The sequence below is a fragment of the Colossoma macropomum genome, unplaced genomic scaffold (genome assembly GCF_904425465.1).
Source record: "Colossoma macropomum unplaced genomic scaffold, Colossoma_macropomum, whole genome shotgun sequence".
Lineage (NCBI taxonomy): Eukaryota > Metazoa > Chordata > Actinopteri > Characiformes > Serrasalmidae > Colossoma > Colossoma macropomum.
In genome coordinates this window covers 16516958-16543686 of record NW_023494799.1, presented here as the reverse complement: position 1 = coordinate 16543686, position 26729 = coordinate 16516958, and the positions used below count along the sequence as shown (strand labels likewise).

The 26729-nt window shown below is 37.6% G+C and overlaps 1 protein-coding gene across 1 annotated transcript in view; it reads left to right on the top strand.

Annotated features, from left to right (window-relative positions):
• The window catches only part of LOC118819423 (inactive N-acetylated-alpha-linked acidic dipeptidase-like protein 2), a 321925-nt gene that overhangs the window by 213837 nt on the left and 81359 nt on the right, over positions 1–26729 (top strand). The window contains exons 7-9 of the mRNA XM_036587209.1: positions 6920–7012; positions 8073–8278; positions 10415–10540. Coding sequence (XP_036443102.1) covers positions 6920–7012; positions 8073–8278; positions 10415–10540 — 425 coding nt within the window. The remainder of the gene's footprint in view (positions 1–6919; positions 7013–8072; positions 8279–10414; positions 10541–26729) is intronic.

Below are 26729 nucleotides of genomic sequence, written 5' to 3'. Positions count from 1 at the left end.
CTTTTACAGGTATTTCATTAAAAAAACACAAAGAATTAATATGCAATATTTTACTTTCATTCACAAAAGGCTCAGCTGCTACTTCGTGAAAAACTGCATGAGCAAACAGTCCAACAGTTTAAGTTTTTCAATGCACAGTTGCAAAGAATTTAGAATTTTGACCTCTACAGTTCATAACATGATTAGAAGATTCAGAAAATCTGGAGAAATCTGTGTGCGTAAAGGACAAGGCCAAAATCCAATAATAAATGCTGGTGACCTTTAATCCCTCAAAGGGCACTGCACTGAAAAACTGTCATGCTTTTGTAATGAAAGAGCTCAGGAATAGTTCAGAAAACCAAAGATGCTTGAAAAGTAGACCCCTCCGGCTGATTCAGTGTTGGTAGTTTTTCATTTTGTCAGTTTCCTGAGCCGTGACAGCAAACGTGAATTTCTCAAAGCTAACATTTCTATAACCAGCAGCATTAACTAGCCAGCTAGTGCTAACAGCTGTTTAAACAGCTGCTTTTGCCATTGCTAGCCTGCTGTGATTGTGATTTACAGAGCTCAAATTATTTTCTTCTGTTTTAATGCTGCCTAATTTTACACAGAGCTTAGATTCATTTGGGATCCAAAAAATGAAAATTATTACAGAAGGGGAGACCGAGATGCAGTACCCAATGAACAGTGTTGTGCTTTTAGGACAGGATGAGCGAGACATCAAGTAGGCTATAACCATAATGGCTGCTTCAGCATTACTTTTCAAAGGCTTCACATTCACAATAGATAAAAACTAAAATGAATATAGGCAGATATGTAGATATAGAAAAGAAAAGAACAACAAGGATTAGCAACAAGATAATAAGACAATAAAAATACTGCACATATGTAAATGACATTTGTTTGTTGTCTTATTTTTTAATTATCACCACAACTACATACAAATACAATGTTATATTGTTTGCCTTAAAATAAAATAGTCTATTTACAAGTTAAATTATTGCAAAAACACTGCAAATAAGTTCATTTATAACATTTTTCTAATTTTTTTTGATGGTAGCGTCATAGAGCTGCATTCGTCTTGTAGTGTTGATGGAAGTGATAAATAAGGTTTGGAGGCTTTGTGAGGAAAGCTGCTGGTCCTAATGAAATGATACCTAGAGGGTATAGGAACCCTCTGTCGGTGAAGTAGGCCCACGTTGCTCTGCTGGTGTCATCAGTAGCATCAGTGTGTGCCACACGGTGCGCACCCTCTCTGCCAACTTCATCTTTATTTCCCTCTGATATTCACCTAGGACGCAGCTAATAAAAAAGTCAGCGTCTACACGCTGCACCCCAAGGCCAGCACATCTGCTTGCGATCCAGGGGATCTCATGAAAAGGAATTTTCAATTCCGCCTTCAACCTAAAACCAGAGACAGCCCATGTCTTACCTGCCAACCCCCCTCAATCCACCCCCTCCTCTCAGTAATCTCACACAGAACTGTTTACTTTCATCTACAGCTGTGACTATAGAGGATATTAGTAGGGATGTGTAATGATATCAGAGTTATATCAAAAAATCAGCATCAGACAGATTCTTAGATTTGATTGATATTTCAAAATGACATTTGAAATGATACTTGATTGTTTAAGGTAATGCTTGGTTACTTTGCTAAAATATCAGCATTTTATTCATTTTACTGCATTAGTAGGCATCAGAAATTAGTTATATATTTCTCTGTAATGCTAATCCAGGTGGATTTAGTGCCAGTTTGAATATTTTATAAATATTTATGCAATCAACATTAAAGATAGGTACATAAAAAGTACCACATATCAGCATGAGCCCGTAACTCCCATATAGGATTGCCCCTTACAAGCTGCACTATGCAAGTTTGTTTGTTTTTTTTTGCTAAAATTGAAATAAAAAGCATCACAGGGTCAGTAGAAAAAAAAACATTGTAAAATATGGCATGCATGCACTACTGCGAGTCAAGCTTGAAACTATAAGTCAGAGGTGTCAGGTAGGATTTAATGGGAGTTTTTGGACCATGCCATATTTCTTTACATGTTATTGTCACAGGCTGAAAAAGAAGGTTGAGCTTGATGTTTAGGTCTCAAATGCAAAATCAACATTGTACTGATAAAGATATGATAGATAATCATATCTTTAATGATAATCTTCATTGGAAGACATGTCGTTTGCTGAGTTTTGATGGATTTCTCCTCGAATACTCTTTCAACTTTCAGGCAGTCATCAGATTCATCCGCTTGGGGAAGGGGTCTAAACCCCGAAATGTTCTTCCACATGTTATGTGCAATTACACATTTCCACCAGAGAGGTCTCCAAATCCCCAAATTGCACTGAGTAATCTGCTAATTATTTTGATGGTCAATTGAGTCAAATTCATCAAAGTCAAAAAAAGGCCAACAGTGAACTAAACTGAGCAATGACAAAATATCATGTCCTTGCACTGCTGTGAGTCACCCAGTAAAGCCTGAAATAGTAACGAAAAAGTCAGAGGCGTCGGGTCGGATTTCGCAGGAGCTTTTTGGACCACGTCATACGTCTTCATATGTTAGCATCACACACACAGACTCAAAAAGAAAGTCTGGCTCGGTCTTTAGGTCTCAAAATCAAGATCAACATCACACTGATGAAGATAACAACAGATGATAATTTCATTACATCCAGGGAAGACACATCCTTCACCAAGTTTTGACTGAGTTCTCTTTGGTCACCATAATCAGATGCATCTGCTCCCAATCACAATTTAAAATATTTAAAATATGCATCAGTGAAATTGCCAACTAAACACTGCTGATTCATTAAGAGGGTATATTTAAATCCATTTTTTAACCAGGTAATTAAGTTGAATCAATTTATTATGACAGGCCTGCTTTCATCTATTGAGATATGAGCTAGATGAATGTTCACCCCTGTGCTCTTCTGTGTATAATTGGCAGGGTCCTGAGAGAGGAGCAACAATAATCTCAGTATCTTATAGCTCCTCTTCATTTCCCTGATGTATTTGCTGGCTTAGCCCGTGCTGCAGTGCGTGAGGGACAGGTAGAGGGGGTTTTATTTGCTTTCACATCAACTTTAAGAGATGCTTTGTGAGAGCTGCTGTGGATTGTATGTGCTCAGAACAGAAGTGCGATCGTTCGAGTGTTACTGGGGATGGGGCTGGCAATCAATGAGGTGAGTTTTCAAAATAAATGACCTCCACCAGGTATAAAAGCCTCCTGTGGCTTTACCCATGTGCTTCAGCTCTGACAGATCAAATGTTATTGGAACAGGTTATCTCTCTCTCTATGTCTCTCCCCACACACACTGCTCGTTATTGTTAATCTAAGCCAGAGAGTCAGTCTTCCCAGCCGTTCCACTATTGTTCCATGTTCGTGTGCCAATTAACTGTTTGCAAAAATGTGATTGACACGCCTCTCAGCCAATCACAATTGTCTCTAAATGTTCCTTCCTCCGCCAAGTGAAGGAAAAAAACTCCTTAGAACATACTTGCAGTGAGAACGGTAGTGGCCGTAAATTAGACAAAATTATTAGTCTGAGAAAGGCTGCAGAGGTGCTGAGGAACGTATAATGCCTGAGACATCCTATCCTAAAAAAACAGAGCTGGAGCTGAAAATTTTTTTGGATTATTCTGTGTGGAAGACCAAACTCACAGCTCAATGTTAAAACTATCAACAGGCTGACGTATACTGGCTCTAAGGTGAGCTAAATTTTATCTGGGTTGAAAATGACTGTATCCAATGATACCATAACAGAAAAATGTTAAGATCATTTAGCTTAACTAATCAGCTTCTCTTAACTTCACTTGATAAATCAGTCAGATTAAACAGGACTGTACAGTGCACACATTCTGTGTAAAGATAAACACGAATGCACTTGTACACGTGATGTTATTTGTATTGTTTCATCTTTTTCATGAAAGACTTTATGTTAAATATGATGAGTTCTCCTTAGCACTGAATAGCTCCAGTGTTAGCTTTAGCAGTAGTTCATCTGAAGGGTTGACTTCCGTGCTTAAAACCTCCTCCTTATTGTACTACCCCTAATTAGAAAAAGTTGGGAAAGTATGGAAAATGTAAATAAAAAAAAAGAAAGCATTGATTTCCAAAATTTACTCTGACTTGTGTTTCATTGCAGACAATGTGGACACGAGATAGTTCATGTTTCGTCTGGTCAGCTTCATTTCTTTGGTAAATGTACATCCATTCCTGCCATTCAGACCTGCAACACATTCCATTAAAAGTTGGGATGGGACAATGCAGGACTAGTAATGAGGTAAAATGATTAAATGATTATGTGATTCAAAACAGGTGATGTCACCAGGTGATTGTAATCATGATTTGGTACAAAAGCAGCATCCAGGAAAGGCCTATTCTCCAAGTATAGATGGTTCGAGGATCGCCAGTTTTCCAACAAATGTGTGAGAAAATTATTGAAATGTTTAAAAACGATGTTCCTCAAAGAAAGGAATTTGGATATTTCACCCTCTGTGCATAACATAATTAAAGGAGGAATTTCAGTGCATATAGCTCAAGAGCACAAGCCTAAGCTGAATGTGCTGCCCAATCCCTCAGACAGCACTGCATCAAGAATTGTCATTCATCTATAAGCGATATAACCACGTGAGCTCAGGATTACTTTGGTAAAGCTTTGTCAAGCACTATAATACATAGTTAAATCCACAAATGCCAGATAAAACTTTATGTTAACCATGTCCAGAGGCACCATCCACTTCTCTGGCTCAGAGGCATTTGGGATGGACCATCACACAGTGAAAACATGTATTGTGATCAGATGAATCAGTACTTTAGGTCTTTTTTGGAAGAAATGGACACTTTCCGAAACAAAAGACAAAAAGGACCATCCAGACTGTTACCATCAACAATCCAAAAGCCAGGGTCTGTGTCAGCGCTTTTGGCAAAGATAACCCACACTTTTGGGATGGGACCATTAATGCCGAAAAGTACATAGAAATTTTGGAGCAACGAATGCTGCCTTCAAGACATCATCTTTTCCAGGGACGCCAATGCATATTTCAACAAGACAATGCAAAACCACATACTGCACACATTACAAAGGCATGGCTGTGGAAGACGAAGGTGTGGGTGCTCGACTGGCATGCCTGCAGTCCCAACCTAGCCCCAATAGAGAATGTGTGGTGCATTTTAAAATGCAAACTATTGCCCACCTTAAAACTCGTTTGCAGGAAGAAGGAACAAAATTACAGCTAAAACACTTCATCACTTGGTGCAACTTTACAAAGTGGTAAATGCTTTACTGGCCCCACTTTTTTTTGAAATATGTTGCAAGAATCAAAATCAAAAGAAGTGTTTATTTTCACAAAAAACAATAGAATTCATTAAGTAAAACATCAAACAATGTGCTTCTTGTATCGTTTTCAATGTAATACACGTCAAAATAATTTTCAAATCACTTTTTTCATTTAACTTTAATTTTAATATTGACTTTTTCTGATTTGGGGTTGTACATGAAAACCAGTTTGATATCAAGTGACTGGTTTGATTAAAGTGAACATGGTTTCCAGAATCCATTTTTTATTTTTTCACTTTAAACTAGCCAATATGCATGTTTTGGCATTTCTTATGCATATATGTCTGCACTAAAAACTAGTTTATTTTTGAAGAATGTTTCAAATATACTTCTCTAGTATAATGGATGCTACCAGATAGCCTAAACTGAAAGTTTGGTAGATGGAACAACAATAACCAAGTGAGGTGGGACAGTTTTGCAAATTGTCAATGTGCCAATACTATATTGTCTCATACACTCTTAACCCTTGTGTGGGGTTGATGTTTTTGTTACTCAGTGGTCTGGTGGACCCACAACATTATTGTTTTGTTTTATGTAAAAATACCAGATGTTTAAAATATCACATGTGGTCAGCGTAGGGTTCTCCTTTTCCAGCTGTAGCCAGTCAGCAGCCTGTCCATGTTGTCCACCCTCACACACATGCACATATATATACAAACACATGCACACACAGACACACACACTAACAGCAGGTCATGTAGGAGGAGAACAGAGTGAAGGGACACAGCACCTCCACACATTTTTTCTCCATGGGTTCACCCCAACACCACATGTGTAATATAAATGTGTAGGGGGTGAACAGTGTGAAGACGTTGAAAATGTGTTATTTTATATGTTCAAAGATGAAAATTGGTCACCCAGACTTGAACACCACATAAGGCTTAAAATTAGGTTTTTAGTAATAAGCTTAACCTCATTTCCACCTGTTGCTTCTAAATTATATAGGCTTATCACAAACCGTAATTTCACTACTTTTCCTTGTCCTTATTTAAAGGACAGAAAACCTGTTGATTCAAAACACATTTCACAAAATTCCTTTAAAAAAGTAGCCATTGAAAAGTTCTTTAGCAAAGTGGGTCTTCTATGTCATCAGTGCTTTTGGCACCTTTATTATTTCAACTAGCTTGAAATCATGAGTTTTGGGGATTTGGAAATGTGTAATTGTGCACATGTGAAAGAACATTTCGTAATGCCAGTTTTGCTTTAGATCTTTTTGCAGAGAGGATGAGTCTGATGATTGTAAGCATGTTGAAAGAGTATTCAAAGAGAACTGAGTCAAAACATATTGAAGGATGTGTCTTCCAAGGTTATAAGTGAACTGTCTACTATTGTCTTCTTCTTCAGTACAATGTTGATTTTGCGTTTGAGACCTGGATATGAGACTGTGTGTGTGGTGTGTGACATACATAGTAACGTAGTCAAAAACTGTGAAATCTGACTTGATGTCTCTGACTTTTTAAAATATTATTTCAGGCTTTACAAAGTGACTAACAGCAGCGCACGCACACCGATTTATGTATTTTTTGTTTATTCACTAATGCTACTTCTTTCAGTTTTAACCAAAAATCATATATAGTGGAGCTTTAACTAATTGTCTCAGGACTAAAGACTATAAAGCTGACCATTGGATCTCAAACATCCTATGCAAAAGTACATAATGTCATTGGGTACCTGAAAGGGAAGATTAATCCAGGTATGAATTTGTTCATAGACTGCTAAAGGCTTAAATGTGAATGGGAGCTAAAGTGTACATTTAATTTGATGCAGCATTAACAAATTTTAATGTAAAATATTAACATTTAAGAAGAGCCCTCTGTGATCTACATAAGCCTACAAAATGCTGGCAGACGCGCATATATGGCACTGTAATATGTTACGCCATTGTTTTGTCTGCATGCATTGGACAGCTTAATATGTCAAAGGTACACATCGAAGAGTCCTATACAGTTTCTCAGAGGCTCAGGCAGAGAGAGAGAGAGAGAGAGAGAGAGAGAGAGAGAGAGCGAGAGAGAGAGCGAGAGAGAGAGAGAGAGAGAGAGAGAGAAAAGGCATCCAGGTGCTGAGGCAGGTCTTTTTTTCTGCGCCATGACAAACTGCTCTTAAAACAATGTCCACATGCTGTTGAAAATGTCCACTTGGCTGCTGAAAATAGCCATTTAATTACTGACCAGCATTTGCCCTCTCTGAATGATTTAATCATTTTCCCTGATGCAATGGGGGTCTTTAATCTTTCTCCTCCTCCGTAAGTTAAAAGCTTGTATGAAATTGCTTACAAGATTTACCGGACCCTTTTTACGATGTCATAAGTGCCCACCCCATTATGAAATATGGTTCTAAAGTTAGTCTCCTTGTCCGGTGACTTTGCTGCAAATGTTTGCTTTTAATTTAGCTTGTTGTTCTTGTTCTTATATATTGATTTGCCAGGATTCTAATAACTTCTCTGAAAGCTTGAAGGCTCATCCGCCATGCCTCAGCATGTGCGGGTTAAAATATGTCTCACCCCCTGCGTTTGTTCAAACACCTATCAGATTTATTAGTCTGTTTCTGCCTCTCGGCTGTCACTCAAAGGCAATCCAGTGTAATGTTCACCACAGCTGCCGAAAATCACAGCTTGCAGCTAGGCTTTCGAGAAGTTCTCTCTTTTATTTGGCTCAGCTCTTTGTGTGCGTATGTGTATATGTGTGGGTTTTGTGTGGGTTTCTGTGTGTACTCGGTTCTGACTGCGTACTCTTGGTCTGGCCTTCACCATGCAGATCGATATGTGCTGGTTGGCAGCCGTCACAGCAGCTGGTACGAGGGCGCTATGGCAGACTGGAGTGGCGGCGCTGCGGTCATGACTCAAATCATCGCCTCCTTGACAGCTCAAACCCGCGCGGGCTGGCAGCCCGACCGCACCACCATCTTCTGTTCATGGGGGGGATCAGCACTCGGCAGCATCGGCTCCTATGAATGGGGGGAGGTAATGTTTAACCTAGTGGTGGGGGATATGGCAATAATGTAACATTACCATATTTAAAGACATATTCATACAGTGCTGTGCAAAAGTCAGAGACCACCCTTCATTTATTTAACCCCTTAACAATCAAGGCTTATTACAAACAAAGATTTGTTATTCATTCGCTACAGGGACTTCAGTGCAAACTAACAAGGTTATAGAAGTGTGTAATTATTCTTTGGGCCTGCTAGCTGGCCCATGACTTATTAGAGGGTTCATTTCCAAATATTTAAATTAGTATCCGTTTTTGAGGAGATATTTCTAATGAAAGTATAAAGTATAAGATTTAACAGAAGTTTCCAGAACTTGCATTCAAAAAATTATTAAAAGATACAGTGAAAATGACCTGGTAGACCACCAAACTGTCATCATCAGTACTTAGTTGTGATCTTTGATAGACAGGAGAAAATCAAGCTCCACTCTTGCTTCAGATCTGAAAAAAAATCCACAGGTGTTTCTGTCCATCCTTAGACTGTGAGAAGACAACTCAGTGCTATGGTTCTGAAGGAATGTGTACCTGTCAAGAGGCCTTTACTGAAAGAAGGAAATAGACAAAAAAAGAACATTCGCTAATCAAGCAAAGAAGCTGCTGGTGTTCTTAGAACAATGTACTAACCACCCCAGTGTCCAGACCTGGACATCATTGAATGTGTTTAGGATTGCTTGGATCGTAAGAAGCAGAAAACGCAACCAACTTCTAATACTGAACTTTGGAGGTGTGGAAAAATAATGGAGCTGTAATAAAAAAGTGCTGTATGTAGTTGTCGAGGCTTCTGAGTAGTTTTCTGATCAATTTATTGGTTTTCTACTGAATAATGAATAATTTGTACATAATAGTCTTTTGCAATAGAAATTAAATAGATGTGGTCGACTTCTGCACAGTAATGTATGTATCATGATATTTAGTTTTTTTTTTTGGTTTGATGGAATAGACACTTAATCTCAAAACAAATTCTCTCAAATGCTACATTATGATTATTTTTTCTTCATATTCCACAGCACCACATCCAATTAACCAGGGCCAGTGATGCTCTCCAGAGAGAAACCTTTTGCAGAAACCTTAATCTTCTCTAAAACCCTTTTTACATACTGAAGACTTCATGTAATTATTGAGAATGTAATAAATTCCTATTTATACATTACATTATTAGTAAAAAAAATAAATAGTGTTATATTATCAGTCTCTAGATAATGCAACAAACTAATAACATTAGCAGGAATTAATATTTAAAATTAATAACAGGAATTCCCCTCTGAATTTATGGACACATGCTCAGAAAATGGTGTAGTGCATTGAACTATGAAGACAGCATCATGCTTATTTACAGTGATAGAAAACACAGTGGCACACCAAAAGCACCAAAAAGCACCAAATCCATATGCTGATTCAATGCTGATTTGATTTTAACAAGTTAAAGGGGACAAAGCCATAGTTTCTCAATTTATTGTTGATGAGATGCTTTGTAAGATAGGGTTAAACGTCCCTCTCTTAGGTGCTTGAGTGCCCTCATCCTAGGATCAGAAAGGAAGTTGCCCTCTTAGCTTACAGACTGCCTCTGCAATACACATGCATGAATAGCAGACAGGAAAATCACCTAACGCTTCTCAATTACCAAATTAGTGGATTGCTTGCACCTCTGTGAGCCAGTATTGGGTATAATAGGAGGTCAAGTGTGTTTACCCATTTGTTATGTTTTTCTTGCCTTGATAACCAAAGCAGAAGAGAAAGAAAATGGTACAGGCTGTCCTCGAGACTTCAAGCCACAGAACACTAGATGACAGGGGAAAAATATTGCTCTCGAACATAACCAGCAAAGCGTGCAAAATTAAATCAGACAGATGGAAGACAGTGGCAGTGCGTCATGTTTAATGTGATTGTTCTGGCAGGTAGTGGTTCTTCTTCATTCTGAAAGTACTTTTAGTATTGGTGATCGATGCTGAGTAACGTCCACGTTTTATGCTAATTTACAATGAGGGTGATGATGATGACGATGATGATGATGGTGATACAGCTGATAGTGAACCCTGAGCAACATGTTCATTATCTATTTCAAATAGGATATCTCATTCTTTTGCTGATGTGGTTCGATGTGCTTCCAGGAGAACAGAGTAGTTCTGGAGAGCAGGGCAGTGGCCTATGTCAGCCTTCACAGTCCAGTAAGAGAACGAGGACCACAGACCACAGCATCACCCTCTCTACTGCAACTGGCCTCCGACATCCGGAAGGTAAATCTCAACACGCTATACCTTCTGCATTACTCTGAGTCAGGGGAGTAGCCACAGGTAGGCCTGCGTGGGCCTGTGCCTACCCAGATTGATCATAGGCCTAACTAATCAAATGAGGAAAGAATGTTTATGAGGCAGAACTTTGGAAGATAATGAAATTTGCTTTGTTTTCTCCCAGAGTTGTTACTGCATTATGACCAATCACATCAATAAGCTCTCCACCAAGCTCTGACTTCTTTTCTCAGCCCTCTAATCATTGCTTAATAGCCACTGCTATCTGCCATTGCCTCGAGCCTTCAGTTTGTTATCAGCATGCCAGTGTTTGAATTTAAACTCCAGTTGCGGTTAAAAGATGTAACCAGGGACTATTAAAAAGAGAGATTTTGTCCAGTATACTATGTTATTTTCTACCCATCTAAAGGCAAAAACAAATTTAAACAGTTGCCAAAACACTGACAATTTGATACTTAAAATGTTCATTTATTACAAAAGCTCAAATGGGCTGTTTAAAAAATGTCAAAACAAACGTCTAACGTTACTTCATTGCACTGAATCATGACAGGTAAGACAAAAATGGACTATAAACATTTTTGTACTCAATGTGGCAATATGTTTTTTTCTCATCTTTGTACATTCTCTGCTAAGTAATTTTTACTTAAATATATCGTCTTCATAGGGCAAATGTGTCTGTAGTGAGCGAACACATGCTTTGTAATGTAAGGTCTTGCGTATCTGTAAATTCAACTTTCTGGTTGATTGCTGTTATTTTGTTTTACCATAAGGTAGAATTGTTGGAATACTTAGGGTGAGGACTGTAGTGCAGTCAGGAATAGTCGATAGCCTTATGTAATGATAAAGGATATTAACATGTTTGGGAATTGTATCTACCAAGTTGGCCTACCCACTTTTGCTACCTAATTAATTTCAGCCTACACCACTGCTCTGAATGAGAGTTACTGAATTACAGGATATATTACCAAATGTTCAAAAAATATCCTAAACAGGTGATGCAGTCATGCATGGGTACAAAAGTGGCATATTCCTTTATCAGATGGCACTGCATGCTTCTGTGATGGTTATCAACACATGGGCTCATGAATACTTTAATGACTGTTGTCAGTAAACACCAGCCATTGCTGCATTAGCAATTGCAGTTTACGACTGTACTATGCACAATGGAAGTCATAGCATCAAGAAACACTGCTGACTTTTCTGGACTCAAGCTTATCTGAAATAGATTGAGGCTTAGTGGAAAAGTGTTTTGTTATTTGAGTCAGCCTTTCAGATTGTTTATGTGAATAATGGACGTCGTGTTCCCCTTAACCTTGTTACACCACATGCTCATGCGGTGCCTTGTTGGGATCCTCATCATCAATGTCAGCACACAGAAACAGAGCTTTTTGTGTGCTACTGTGTTTCTTATCACCGTATTAAATATGCCAAAGTATTTCTTTCTTGATGGATGCACTATGTTTTTTGTTTCCTGAGCAAGCACATGAGCTTATTCAGAATTCAGATCAGTAAGAGTTTAATATTGTTTTATTTGTACCTCAGTGTCCCTGTAAAGCATGACTGATGCAATATTCATATTATATACACATTTATTCAAAATGGTAGTTTGTGACACATCTCAGGATCACAAAAATCCAGACTCTTGCCTTTCTTAGATCACATTCTTTACATATCACATAAATGCACTAACAGCATTCAGAAATTCTTATTTTTGAAAGAAAAGAGTGGATAAAAAGGCAAAAATTGTCACTTGTTTTTGCGTTAACCTTAAAAGGTTAAGAAGAAATGGGTGAAAGAACTGTTAAATACAGCTCTCTCTGAGAATGCTTAGGTGCCTGGCTAACTGACCTTCTCTTGGGTTTCTTTTCACACCGGTAGCCTGTTATCCTGTATAATCACACCTGGTGTCTTAGAAGTTGGTGAAAAGGTTAACTTATTCAAATACTGAAATGTATTCCTTCCCTAATAAGCCAGCGCAGTATAAGCATTGCCTAGTTCAGAGAGGGTCAAAGGCCGTGTTCTAATGACAGGATGCCCTATTATTTCCATGCAAGCAATAATCCTCTTTATTAACCTAAATGCCAGTCCACCTGTGACATTTTAGTGTAATAAAGAGGGTCCTGACCCACTCTGGCGCAATGTAACTCTCTCTTGCAAAAGCTCAGCTTCAAAGCCAAACCTGGTTTTAGCTCACAGACATAATTATTTCCCCTCGTCCCTGAAATCTGAGTGATGAGCTGTTTGATTTCATTTGAAGAAGCAGAAAAGTCTTGAGACAAAGTTTTGTAAGAAAGAAAAAGAACACTTCAAATACCTTAAATAAAGCGAAGCAGATGGAAGAAGCACCTCTTGATGTCTTTCGTCATAGATAAAAGAAAGCAGATAAAGCTGAGCCTTCAGTTTATCATGTCTTTACACCCAGCCTGTAATTTAGGTCGCGCTGTTCTACATGCTTGGTCCTTTTCAAATGGCATCTTCATTCTGAGTGAGCCTGGAGGTATCAACAGAACATCACTCAGAAAGAGAGAGAGGATATTCAAGGGCAGACTCTATTCCTTATTTATTGCCTTCTCACAGTAGGCAAAGTTGGACAGAGTATGCAGTCTTAAAGTTATGCTGTAGTGCTGGTCTCCAGATTCAGTGATCCTCTCCTGTCGCATTGCAAGTTTTTTCAGAACAATTTCCTGTCCAACAAAGGATGAATGAATTCACGTTGTGTGTTAGGGAGCAGTTGTCAAAGCATACAGTGCTCAAAAGTAGTCTTGGGAGCCCTGTTGTTATCATTTGTTGCTTTAGAATTATTAAATTTGTTAATGTAATATAAAAATTGTGCTTTTCCATATTCAAAAATACATAATTTCATCTGTATTATAGCTTGAGGTTTGACTGAACAGTAGCAAACTAGAAAACCTTCACCTAACCACCCTTTTTACTTCCAGCAAAGTGTTGAGACACTAACCCAAATGCACACATCATGTTCAAACCAGAGGTTTCTCCTGTGTTGCTTCTGGAAAGCCCCTTTCCAACAAACTTGACTGGCCAATAAGAGAAAATCCAATAAGACTGACTGAAGGTCAGCAGACTCATGCACTCCATGACTATAAGCCTTCAAGCTTCCATCCCAAAGAAGAGATATGCAACAAAATACTGAATAAAATACTAAATACTAATATACATAAAGGTAAGACGCACTCATGTTTCGGCCACTAATTATGGCATCTATTATGACAATTATTGTTAATGGTAACATCACACTGTGATATTACTGAACAAAATATCATCATAACTCATGATGACATGACATTTGTCATGACATGCTTATGGCATGATTATCACTGTTATGGAGCTCAAAGTTCAAATAACGTTTATGTCCCTTTTGTAGTCAAGATGGAGAATAGGAGCATGACAAAATTGCAGCAGAAGTAAAATGATGCTATTTATTAGAATAAAGTGCACAGCCTACTGACCAGTGAAAACAAAGTTAGGGATGGTGCAGAGCGATGCCATCACTATCTGACTTTTAATACAATCAATAACATAATAATTACAAAAGTGTATTTAGTAACCAGAAATGAATTATTAGTCATTTCAACATATTCACCCGCGATTCTGGCTAACATGTCCACAGCCCTCGCCTAAAATGAAATGCTTCCCTCACAATGTATAACCCAAGTCAGCATCCATGACTGTACCTAAATTATTATTAGGTAAGAAGAGGTTTACAAAATGTATGTTTTCTGTCTGTTTCATGTTCATCTTATCTTTTGAATGCATCATCATCAATCGGTAAATCTGTGAAAGACATAAAAGATCTCAAAATCATCACAAAGTGACATTTTCACAGTGAAATGCTCTTTGCTCATTCTGAAACTCTCAGCCTATTTCAAGAAATACATGATTTACAATGAAATTTCTCCATGAACTCAGTATTATGACCCACCTGTATAGCCCACTGAAATCACAAGAACAGCCAACAGGTCCATATGCGTCCACTTTGAGATTTTCCCATCTCGCATCCACCTGGTTTTATATATGAGTTTTGCTTAGAACTGTTGCTATGTCAAAGTTTTCTGTGTAATAACACAAAAGCTGCCCTCATTATTATTGTAATTGAATGGAATAACATCCGATTAAAGACGCGGGATTTACCTCTGGCTGGCTGGTGATTACTTGGGAATAGCAGGTTATTCAGAAAAGAAAACCAGGAACCAAAGGAAATAAATACATTTCTATGATCTTTACATTTGTAATAACTGTCTCCCGTGTAAACACTTTATCACGTTGTTGCAGAACTGTACAGCAGGTTGGTGTGACAAACAAATGGCTAGCTGTATGGCTGGTTAACTGGACATAAAGTCATCATTATATTACCCTAAGTTTCTTTAATAGAATCCTTCATGATTGTGTCAGTCACTTATAGTAGATAGTAGAGTTAATCTTAATCTGGGGAAAGCTAGAACTGTACCTTCTAGATCATAAAGTTTGTGCTTCAACACATGGCCATCATAGCGATTTGTGCTTTGTGTGATGAAAGCTTGGTTTGCGTTCACTTCTTTTTATTCCTGCCAGCCCTAATTGGACATGTAGGCCTTATTGACTCTTCAGATTGTCTCAAATCATGCCGTTCGCCTTTGAAGAACTTTGAGAGGCGTAAGGTAGCCTCGACAGTCTAAATATTTAAATTTTAACCACTCTATAAATCACACTCGTGCTACACCGGTAATATTTTCCACTTATCTTACTTTGCAGCTGTCTTCAAAATAGAGATGCCACTACAGTGATGTTTCGAATGGGTGCTTTGGAACCAATTATAATAAAACAGATACTTCTTTGGGGATTACGGAGCACCGTATCCAAAATAAATTGAGAGACTTTTCATGCTTTAATTGGGTAGTGTTGTAGCAACGTGTGTGTCTCCCGGTGTATTTTAAACTGAATCTGACTGAAGATTGCTCAGCGCACCGACTAAAAGGAGAAACAATGTTATCTTTTTTCTCTTTCTCTTCAAAAATTCTCTATTTTGAGTAGGAAAACCTCTCAAGTTTCATCATATAGAAAGCTGCTGTTTGATTTTGAAGGCTGTGTTGTTGTACGTTTGGCTTACCACCTGCCAGCGCACTCCCAAATAACTTTGGAAGCTTTTTCAATTTGGCCTTGTGTATTATCACTGCTAGTCTTTGACTGACATGCTGTGTTTTTTTTAATCCCATCCTTATATCATAAACCATAACTCATTCTAGATCAGACGTCTCACTTTATTAAGCTTTCTATTGCATATTAGCAGGGGGGTGCCAATTTGGTCTGACGAGTGGGACTGACTTTAGGAGCCTAAAGCAATTATACAGCGATTCAAGCACTTTAACTAGGTGAAAAAGTACAACTGCTGTGAGAGTTATTATATTGTCATATATCTAATAGCTGATAACATAAATATAAATGTGTTATTAACAACACAAAAATGATCATATATTGTCTGATACATATTCGGTATATCAGTTTGCAGTGTCATGTTTTGTTCCATTATTTGTCACTAAAATATACTAAAATAAGTTCTTAGTCTTAGTCTTAACGCTGTGACAAATATTTTAGAAAAAACATTTAAAGATGGAAAAAGAAAGAGCTATACATTAATGTAATGGCAAAGTTAATCAATAATTATAATATAGTAAATAAGTATTATGAACAGTTTAGTTATAAAGACAGAGCAGCTTCATTTCTGGATTCTGCTGCATTCAATACACGTAAAAAAACATTCGATGAACTTAATAACACCTCATAATGCTCCTTAGAGTAGCAGCCAGAAAGAAAACATTGAAATAGTAGACAGTAATGCTGCACAGTTCTCAAACTTGGAGCTATAACCCCAAAAAAAGGAGTATATGGGTTCGTGACCCCTCAACTCCCTCAGAAAAAATATTTGGTTATTTGTTTATTTATGTGGTTTTGTTTTGCTGCTGCATGGAGACAGAGACTGTTTTACCCCTCAGTATGTGCGCAGTGTATCTTCACTCACACAACTACTCTGTTTTAGCTTACAGTGACACTGCAGTATCACTGGTGTGGGACATTTAATGAAAATCTCGACAACAAAAATGTGTTTATAGGCAAGAATATAGGCTTTTAGCTTTGAGACAATCATCCTGAGACTCCCCAAATTTATGTTTCATAATTTCAAAAAGTGCCCCCCCCATATTGAGCACCAATGCATATTAAAACCTTTTATTCTTACTTAAAAGTATTGAAACTTGCCATCAGACAACACTAGTACGCTGTTAGAAATAAAGGCTCTGTGCAGGTACATTTGTCGTTCATAAAGGTACAAACAATGTAAATGTTCTCTCAAAGGTACAACAGTGGTTTAAGGTCCAATTCTGTACCTTAAATAAGTTTTTGCTCATGGAAAATTATTTATATCTGTTCATAACTTGATGTTTTAAAACAGAACAATAAAATAAAAAGCCGGGAGAGGAGACGGGGTGTGTGGAGTCAATACAACTTAGAAAATATCATTTCAGTGGATTATGGTACAATTATGTTCCCCGACTAAAGGTACTGAGATGTACCCTTGAGGGTCCCACCCCAGTGACAAGAGGGGTACTGCCCCAGTAACAGTTTCATACCTTTATTAGTATGAGTGTAGAAATAAACTGAACAAAAATATTAAAGCAACACTTTTTACTGAAAAGATTTTACTGAAACCCCACAAAAAAAAGGTGGATCGTGAAACAGAATTCTCCTGTTAAAATCTGGTGTGACCACCATTTGCCTTTAGCTGCGCAACACATTTCTAGGAAAAAAAAACAGAATTTCTAGAAAAACAGAATCAAAACCAGAAGTTTTATATTTATATTTTGAGTTTTATTTTGCAATCATGCAGCACTGTATTCTGCATTTCCTGTATATAGAAAATGCAGTGTAAAGTGTTTTGGGGTAAAAAAGACAAAAGAAACTAAAAATCTGAATAAAATTCTGTAAACAACAAAGTATGACTATAAGTGTGAAGATGGGATGGAAATAATGACTGTATGAAATAAACAGTAAATCATAAAATTGTAATAGTAATTATTAAGATTATGATGGGTATACACATGCACACATTTTCTAAACCTCTTATCACGATGCTAGATAATAATACCTAATATTTAATATTTATTTGTTTAATTCATTTAATATTTTTATTTTGATTTATACATATTCATACAAAATCAGAAAAACAATGATTATTTTATGTTTAAAATGACCATTTATAATTCATACATGTTCTCTGATGTACAGGTTGCATTGATATCTTTAGAAAGGTGTTACAGGCCTACAGATCTATTGCTTATTATCTATTTTATCTATTTAAAAATCTGCTGAGATTCGCTTGAAGCTCTTGCTCATCCCTCTCCATCTCCCTCTCGCTCGCTCATATTAGGCTTCATAAAACTGACCTATATAAAACTCGACGGGATGATTGTATTCAGATGCGAAATCAATTTAGGAATAACTGTGTAACATGTAATCCTCTCAGAATAAGTCAGCTCTGATTAAAAGGGAATGCAGGACAGTATACAAGCAATCACAATGTGTTTATCAAGACCCAGCTCAACACTACAGATTTTAGATTGGAAACGGTTCACACATCTTAGAGCCAAGTCGTCTCTGAGCTGAGGCCTTTATGAGGGTTTATTCTGTTGTAAACATGTAGGCTCCTAATGTCCATAGACAGCCTCTTATCTCTGTTGTTTCATTCAGTAATCTGATGGAGGCAGCCCATGACTCACAGCATAGAGAACTCTTCTCATTGAGTTTTCGTTGAATGGACACCAATGCTCAGCCACAATTGTTTGGGATATGTCTGCGTATGAGACCTTAGAGCAGTGGTCACTTTACTGCTCAGTTTAGTTCCACCCTGCGTTCCCGTCAACCAATCACTGATTCATTTGATTCAGCCAATCAAGAAATTGAAGGGTATTAGCAGATGTGGCAGACTATGGTTGAAACTAAGCTCCACAATCTTCAGGATCTTCAGGACCAGGGTTGGTAACCACTGTCTTAGAGTTTTGCATGTTTCTCTGTCAGACCCCCAACCAGGCTGTGATTTTTAGTGCACGAACATGATTCTTTACAAGTTAAAAATGATATTTCTAAAACAGATTGAGTAAAAGTGACATTTCTAAAACGGATTGTTCCAGTCCTAATATTTGATTGGTTGAGACACATTTGAAGCCGTTGTAAAATATTCTGTATAGGCACACCCATGATCGCCGCACAGTAACTGAATACTGTATTAATGCACCAAGTTAGCAAAAACCATTGTGCTGTGAATCAACTGTTATATTGCTCACATGGACCACAGAGTATGCTGACAGATGACGTAAGAACCTGGTTTTTGATTAAACTGATGGACTGACAGCTTAGTTTATTACCAGCTAGGCTAAAATAAGGCAAGCTAAAAAGACATAAGTATAGCTAACATGCCAAACAGCTCCTCCATCAATATTCAGTGTCACTCATTATATTTAGTAAATGATTTGATGTAAAACTGCAAAATAAAAAGTAAAGAATGCTACTTAATGTCTTACACACTTCAAACGTTTATGTTTTGGTTATATCTGCCTTATGTAGTAATTAACCAAATGTGGGAAAACAAGTTTGGGGCACTACTAGTTTGACGCTAACACAACACTAGGCATCCCATATTTAATGGAAATTAGCGTTATTGTTGCGATGGTAATTTTGTGAGCAAAAACTCTTTTTAGGGTGTTTAGTAAGATGTTTCTGAATCTGTTGTTTAATATATTCAGTGCAAATCCATTTCAGATGTACACATACAATGTCTATACATAAGCATAAAAAAAAGATTTTAGGGTTTTATTATGGCCTAGACTGTGGTCAGGCTGTAAATGAATGCTGTGTTGTTAAATGTGTGCTTTGTCTGCTGAAAAAAATCATTAAAACACACGTGCCACACACTTGTACACAATAGGCATATATATATGCGGTGATCATTTGAAAGGGGCACAGGTTGAGCTGTTTAGCAGCGTTTTCCCCGCACAGAATAGGTGCCATCTCTTTTGCCAGTGGTTAACAAAGTTATTTACCAATTGTGTGGGGCTTACCCGCTTTTGCAATCCGCAAGCTTGCATAGTAGGATGCTTCTTGGGCTTTGGAAACTGGGGTGGCAGTATTTCCTTATTGTGAATTTGCACTGCTTCAGATCCTTAAGTTTCCTTTGAAAAAATTCTACAGGTGTATCCTTCAAGTGTTCATGTTTAGTGCTCAAATGTCGTCTTAAATGTGCTGGTTTCATGCTCTCGTTGCTGAGAATCTCACAGCACACAACGCTTAGTGGTCTTGGTTCTTCCTCTGTCCCTACTATAAGTAAATCCCAAACTTAGATAACTTGTGTCGTACCGTCTTGTAGTCATTTTTCGACACTTGCTGACACTAACAGTGCCGTCTGTGTCTAAATTAGCATTGAGTGTTGCAAAGGGTGGCCGATGAATTATCCTCCTCATGCTCAACGGTTGTGTTTGATTTACCAGGGTTGGGCTCATTGCTCCTGATCTTCAGCCATGACATAATAGTTTATTTATTCAATGTATTCTTTTTTACCCACTGTTTCTGGCAACTGTGAGAAACCTAGCTACTGACAACATCTCGGAAAGCTTGAGATTGGAAAACAGTGAGCGCGAGTTATAGACGTAATAAAGTACGGTGTCTGCATAGACCACACAGTATTTTTTAAAACACAAAACACCAACTAATTTTATTAAAACGAAATTATGAAAATTCTGAAACAGATTATGGAAATTACACAATTCAACTTCAAGAATTTCAGTTATTCATTAATTCCTTTTTCAGTGCATGTAGCAAATTTTCCGAGGTCATCTGGCATACGAACGTCGTGCAAGCGTACCACAGTTTGAGAAACACTGGCCTAGACCAAAACAACAAACAAATCCCACTCTAACTCCAAGAGAAATACAAGCTGCCCTCAACCAAACAAAAATAACCCAAACGAAACTATACGCCCGGTGAAGCAGTTATGTACAAAAGGTACAAAATATACAACAAGCTATACACACATACATACATACACACACACACACACACTCACACACACATTATCTAAGCCGCTTATCCTCCTGGTCACATGGAGTGCTGAAGCCTATCCCAGCGGTCATTGGGCGGAAGGCAGGGAACACCCTGGACAGGTCGCCAGCAATATAGCTATACTAAATATACAACAAACAGCGTTAATATGTGTTTATGTGCATATTTTAATAGAATGTCTAAACACTCTATTTCCTGTCAGTTTAGTTCGTTTAAACAGATAGGAAATCTTTGTTCATGCTGATGAATACATACTTTTTATTCACATTTATATGTACAAAGTCAAAAGTCATTATGTATGCGAATGAAGAGGATATATGCACGGGAACTCTTACATAGTAAAAACAAAAGTGTCTGAATTCTTGTTTCTCTTCATTGTACAAGGATGGGCGAATTAAATTCCTTGTCCTCTCTTTTGTCCACGGTTGCTTGGCAACAATAGCATTCTGTAAACATAGAACATTTGTGGGTAAGAGAATTGTTTATTGGGATTATTAATAATTAAACTTATAATAAATTATATACTGAAAACCTCATTATTTTTTCTGTTGCTGGTGTTTTTAAGAGCAGTAAGCAGTGAGTTAGAGTTGCAGTGTTTTAAACATCCCTTACCTATGATAAAATTCACAGTATTGCATGGACTCTTGTTTATTGCTTGTTACTTTATTTTGCACTTAAGAACAGTTTTCATTTCTCTTCCAGTGAACCAACAGAGGCAGCTATTAGAAAACCATCAAATGCCTCTAGAACCAATGTAAAGAATCTAACAAAGTTGAAAATAGTTTTTGTTTCTGTCACAAAGTACATTCTATAAGATGAAAACACAGGAACAGGTAAATGTCCTTCACATGTTGGTTACATTTTATTATTATTACTTTAAACAATTTAGACAAATTAGATCATACTGATCAGATTGCACTCTGGATGTGCTTGTACACTCACTAGGAAAATATTACAGTTCATCCACCAATAAAGGAAGCCTCAAGGATCTTTAATATATTGATAGAAAAAAGTATGGTCTCCACGTGGCTACATGCTGGCTGGAGATTTTAACCGCAATAAAACGTCTCCATTCTGAGAATTTTCTGATGGCCCCTGTAACTCGTTTAAAACTGCCTCAAGAAGAGTTACTGCCACTGCATGTTTACGTTGGTCAGAGTGAAACGTGTCAGTGTAGAATCGATGCTTTCTATGCACTACCTTGTTTTTTTTCTGTATGAAAGATGCACAAATTTTGCTTTATTGTTGTAGGTTTTGTCTTTTTTCTCTGAGCGGGCGCACAAGCTCATTAAGAATGAAGTTCAGAAAAATAATAGCTTCTTATATTCGTAATAACTTATATTTCTTATATTTACTCTTTATATATTTAATAGCTTCTATAAATAACCAAACTTTTTCCCCAAGTCATTTTGGGTTATTTCTTTTGGTCCATTCATCATGAAATTTACACACAATGTAAAGACCAACAGGCTTTTTCAAATTATGTCAAAAACTGAAACACGACAAAAATGGAGGTGCAAGGTTCTGACAGCAGTGATGTATTCATACATACATATAATAATAGTAATTAAAATGCAAATAAGTGTGTTCTCTGTAGAGGATGTGTACTTATTTTCACTTAGAAAATCAACCAAACATGTCATTTGAGTGCTGGCACCCACACTTTTGGATGTAACTGGATATATGTATGTATATAGTAAAAGCCTGTGGCTTTGGCGAACTGTCTGCTCAGCTGTATCTTCTCATCCCGCTCCATGGAGGCCCTGTCGCTCATCCCTTTCAAAAGAGCCCTGCCAGATCTGCAGCTTGATAAAATCATCTGCTGCTCTCCAGATTAAACCCCCTTTTCCCCACAAGGGTTTCATCTAGATAATGCATGTTTTGTGCATAGACTGTGATGCACTAATTAAGAGCCATTAGTGATGGCATTTGGTAGTGTGAGCAGCAAGACATCCTTTGCATACAATCTCGGATCTTTGTTCCGGTGTCAAGTTGCATCGTCACTGGGGTCTGTTGTAAATGGCGTAAATGATGGTTGTCTGCTCCATGTGTTCAGTTTTGAATGAGGGAAAACATAGATTAAAGAAATGCAAAGCACATTCCGCTTCTGCAGTATCCAGCGCCAACTGCCAAGACATTTATGGCCACTTCATAAATATGCTGCCAGCTCTGCACGTTCTATATACATATTAATGTTGATCATGTATACGATATATGAACCACCTCAACTAATCAAGATGCAGTTAACTTTAACCTCCGTCAGGGGATGTTTATATCAACTTAAACCAGGGAAAATCAGATCTTTCCTCTCAGATGTGATGCACCAGTCCTCACTTTATGTGGCCCGAGCCTCTCTCGTGCCCCACATATTGAGATGCATCACTCATGTAGTGCCTGTCATGGGAGCTGAATTGCTTCCATTTATTTTAATAAGGGCCGGATAGAGCTGACACGCATTGGCCTCAGTTTCATGTGAGAGATCTCCGGTCTAAATAATGCATCTCGACCTCAGCTATTCACAGTTATCAATTATAATAGTTAAACATAACTGTGGAGGTCTCAGATATTATCAAGCCACGTGCAGGCTCATTGGTTCCTGCAGCTATGAAGAAGCGTAAGCAGTTTTCCCGCAGCTGAAGCCATGCGAAAGTGAAAAACTAAGACACTCGAGCATAATCTTCCAGTATATGCTGTGCCTCCTCGGCTGGCAATCAATTAGTTCTCAGTCAGCGTCCTCTCATGCTTTGACACCCCCTTCGCTGACAAATTAGCAGCCTCTCTGGGCTCATTCTAGACTTGTTTACTTAAGCATCCTATTTATGCTGTGATCTGGCCCTGCCTCTACCAACAGATACAGTTAGGTATCAGTGCTCGAACAATATATAGATTGACCAATAAAATTGGCAGATTTTAAGGTTCCTCACAGATTTCACTGTCTGAAAATCCTACTGATGAAGCACCAATATTGCTTGTTAACTGAGGTTGCTTGTTTTATATTATAATTAACACAGACTCTCTAAGTGAGGACAAATTGCACATTTCTGAGGATTTTAATGGTCTCATGTTTTTTTTTTTTTTAAGAGACTTTATTTTGCAGTCACCAGCAGTTCACTTTTATTAGTTATACTGGCTGAACTGGAAAACTTCTAAACTTGAATTAGCAGCAGAAACATGTAAATGTTCTTGAGCTTTAATTGGGTCTGAAATTGTGAAACAAATCTGAACACAGTTTTGCATAAATTCGCCACTTTGAATGCTGAATATGCCATTCACACGAATCGCCTGGGTTTGTACGTTCTTTTAATTTTATGGAGGGGTCTACTGCTAGAAGAGAATTCTGAGAGGAAATCCCACCTGAAACCACAGCACATCAGCAGCTTATGGTCATTATTCAGCCAACCCACAGATATATAGTAATTAATTTTTATAGGCCAGTCAGAAGGTAATGTTGCCACGTTTTGTGAGTGGACAAGTTTTAATTATGTGGTTGGTATAGTGTAGTGGGTAACACCTCTGCCTTCTATGCTGTAGAATGGGATTCAATTCCCCACCTGAGTAAGCACCCTACACTACACCAGTAAGACTCCTAACACTAACTTCGCCTAGCTGTGTAAAATGATCAGATTGTAAGTCACTCTGGATAAGAGCATCAGCCATAAATGCCATAATTTTCACATGTCCTGATTTCTTTCTCTAATAGCTTTTGTGTAAATTATTATTGATAGCAAGACAATCAACTTTCATTTAGGACATGGTGATTTCTTTGGACTGTCATAACCACCGAAAACTGAACAGCCATCCACAAATTATGTCGCATATGATGATCTTTAAGGTTCAGGTATGATGCATCTTATCTTCTGAGATGCATTGGCAGTAGAACATAAACTATAGGGAAAGTATTTAGAATTTCTAATAGTTGTGGGATCTCAAAAGATTCAATTTTGTACAAACCGCCCTTTGTATGTTAAGCCACAGATTCTAAATTAAAATGTCTAAAAACCAGTGAAAAATTTGAGCTTAGCTCAAGCTGTTCAACTAAATAATTCCACAGCAGTTACCTCTATATTTTTCTTCTACAAACATTGGACCTCATTCACCACTGTCTTTCTAAGTTTTTTCTTAAATTTGTTCCTGAGAAAGGTCCTAAGAGAAAGTCTATGTCAGATTCATGACGTGTTCTTAAACCACAGAACTGTTTGTGTGTAGATTCTGTTCTTACCTAAGAACAGATCCCAAATAAGAAAACACTGTTGAATGTCAGAATCTTTGTAAAAACTGTGTAAGTGGGTTTTAAAAAGAACTTTCTGGTGAATGAGGCCCAATGCCGCTGGACCCCACTACAGGGGGTTGGTTTGTGAACTTGTCACCTTTTTCACTGCTCATGAGAGTTCAGGTCTGGTTTTGTTCCAACTCTATCTGACCCAAACATGGTCATCATCAGTGTTCAAAACTGACTCATCAAATAAAATCATAAAGTGTTTTAGTCTGAAAAAGCTTTCCATGATGTGGTGCTTTATTTCCTGTGTACCCATTTTCTCACAAGCTTGAGCCTTATACATCTCGGTGCTAAATTCACAAGTGGATAACTCCAGTGTGCCAGATTAAAAAATGTTTTACAGTAATATAAGTGTTTCTGTGAGAAACCGAATATGAAATTTGAACCCTTGAGTTTGACACGTTTGAGAAATGATGTTTGAAACCTGTCCAAACATCTGGACAGATATTTCAAGCTCTAAAATCCATCCTAAACTAACCTTTAGCATTAGGATAACATGACAATGGAGTAGAACGAATGCAAAATGAAAAAAATATTATAGCTGCACTATGCAAGATTTGGGGATTTTGGAGATCTCTCTGGTGGAGATATGTAATTGCATGTGAACATGTGAAAGAACATTTTCGAACACATTTGTTTATTTGTGTCTCCTAGTAATGGGAGATCGAGAGAGTTCATGCTAGTTCGGTGAGCTCAGTTCAGTTCAGCAACAACTTAAGGGTTGAGTAGTGTGTGATCCCAAGTCGTTTAGTGTCGCCCCAAAAATCTACAGAAACCAATCATGCCCAGCCTTTTTACAATCTATTAGGACTTTAAAAGTCATGTAGTGTTCCCAAGCCTTAAGTAATGCTACTTCTTTTAATTTTAACAATAAATTTTACATAGTCCAGGTTTAATAGAAACCAACAAAACTGTTAAGAAAAATCTGAAGCTCCGCCCTCTGCCCTGCAATATTTCTATTATTTAAGACTTTAGGTTTGTGCTGTTGGAGTTCATGAAATTAGGTCACTCTTAAGTATCAAAAATGAGTATTTGTCATATTCCTTTGTCTCTCTGTTACTGTATGCCTTTTCTTGCTGTATTGTCTCGCACTGATTAAGATTAGGATAATTGAAAGGGGTCTCAATAAATTGGACTGATTTACATGGTCAAACGTGCACTAAAAGCTAGCAATTAAAACATGATTTCATTTTTCAACCTGCGATTTCTGTTGCAGCCTTACATTCAGGCGCTTACACCGCTTGCCTGAGTTTTTATCGCTATTATTTGAAATAAAATAGTTGCATTAAACAAAGAAACAGGGGCATGGTGTGAAGTTCTCAAATTACAAGGCCCTAGAACGCTACTGCCAAGCTATTCTCTGAATTTTTCATATTATTCATATAGGCACCCCATGTCTTTTTTTCAAATAACGTCTGACTTATTCATACCTTTTTTTTTGGCTTTGTCTTTTTTTAAATGCATGCGCTGTTTCAGTCCCACTTCCCTGCAAATGTAATTTCCAAAGGTCACCTTCTCTGAGAATGAATTATCTCCACAATGCAATGTCATTTCAGTCGCCTGCGCATTGTGAATGAGATAACAGTTTGATTCAGTGATTTGCCAGTTCCTTTAGGTTTCGTTCAGTCTGTTTCTTTTCTTTTTTTTTTTGCCTTAATCTGAGGAATAGCTGCTGGATGGCCATTTTAAGAAGGAGCTGTTAGTGCTTCCCCTGCAAACATATGGTATTGTTGTGTTGTCAGTGGGTAGTTTGTCAGCAAATAGCAATGTATTCACTTACCCACACTTTCTTTACACTGT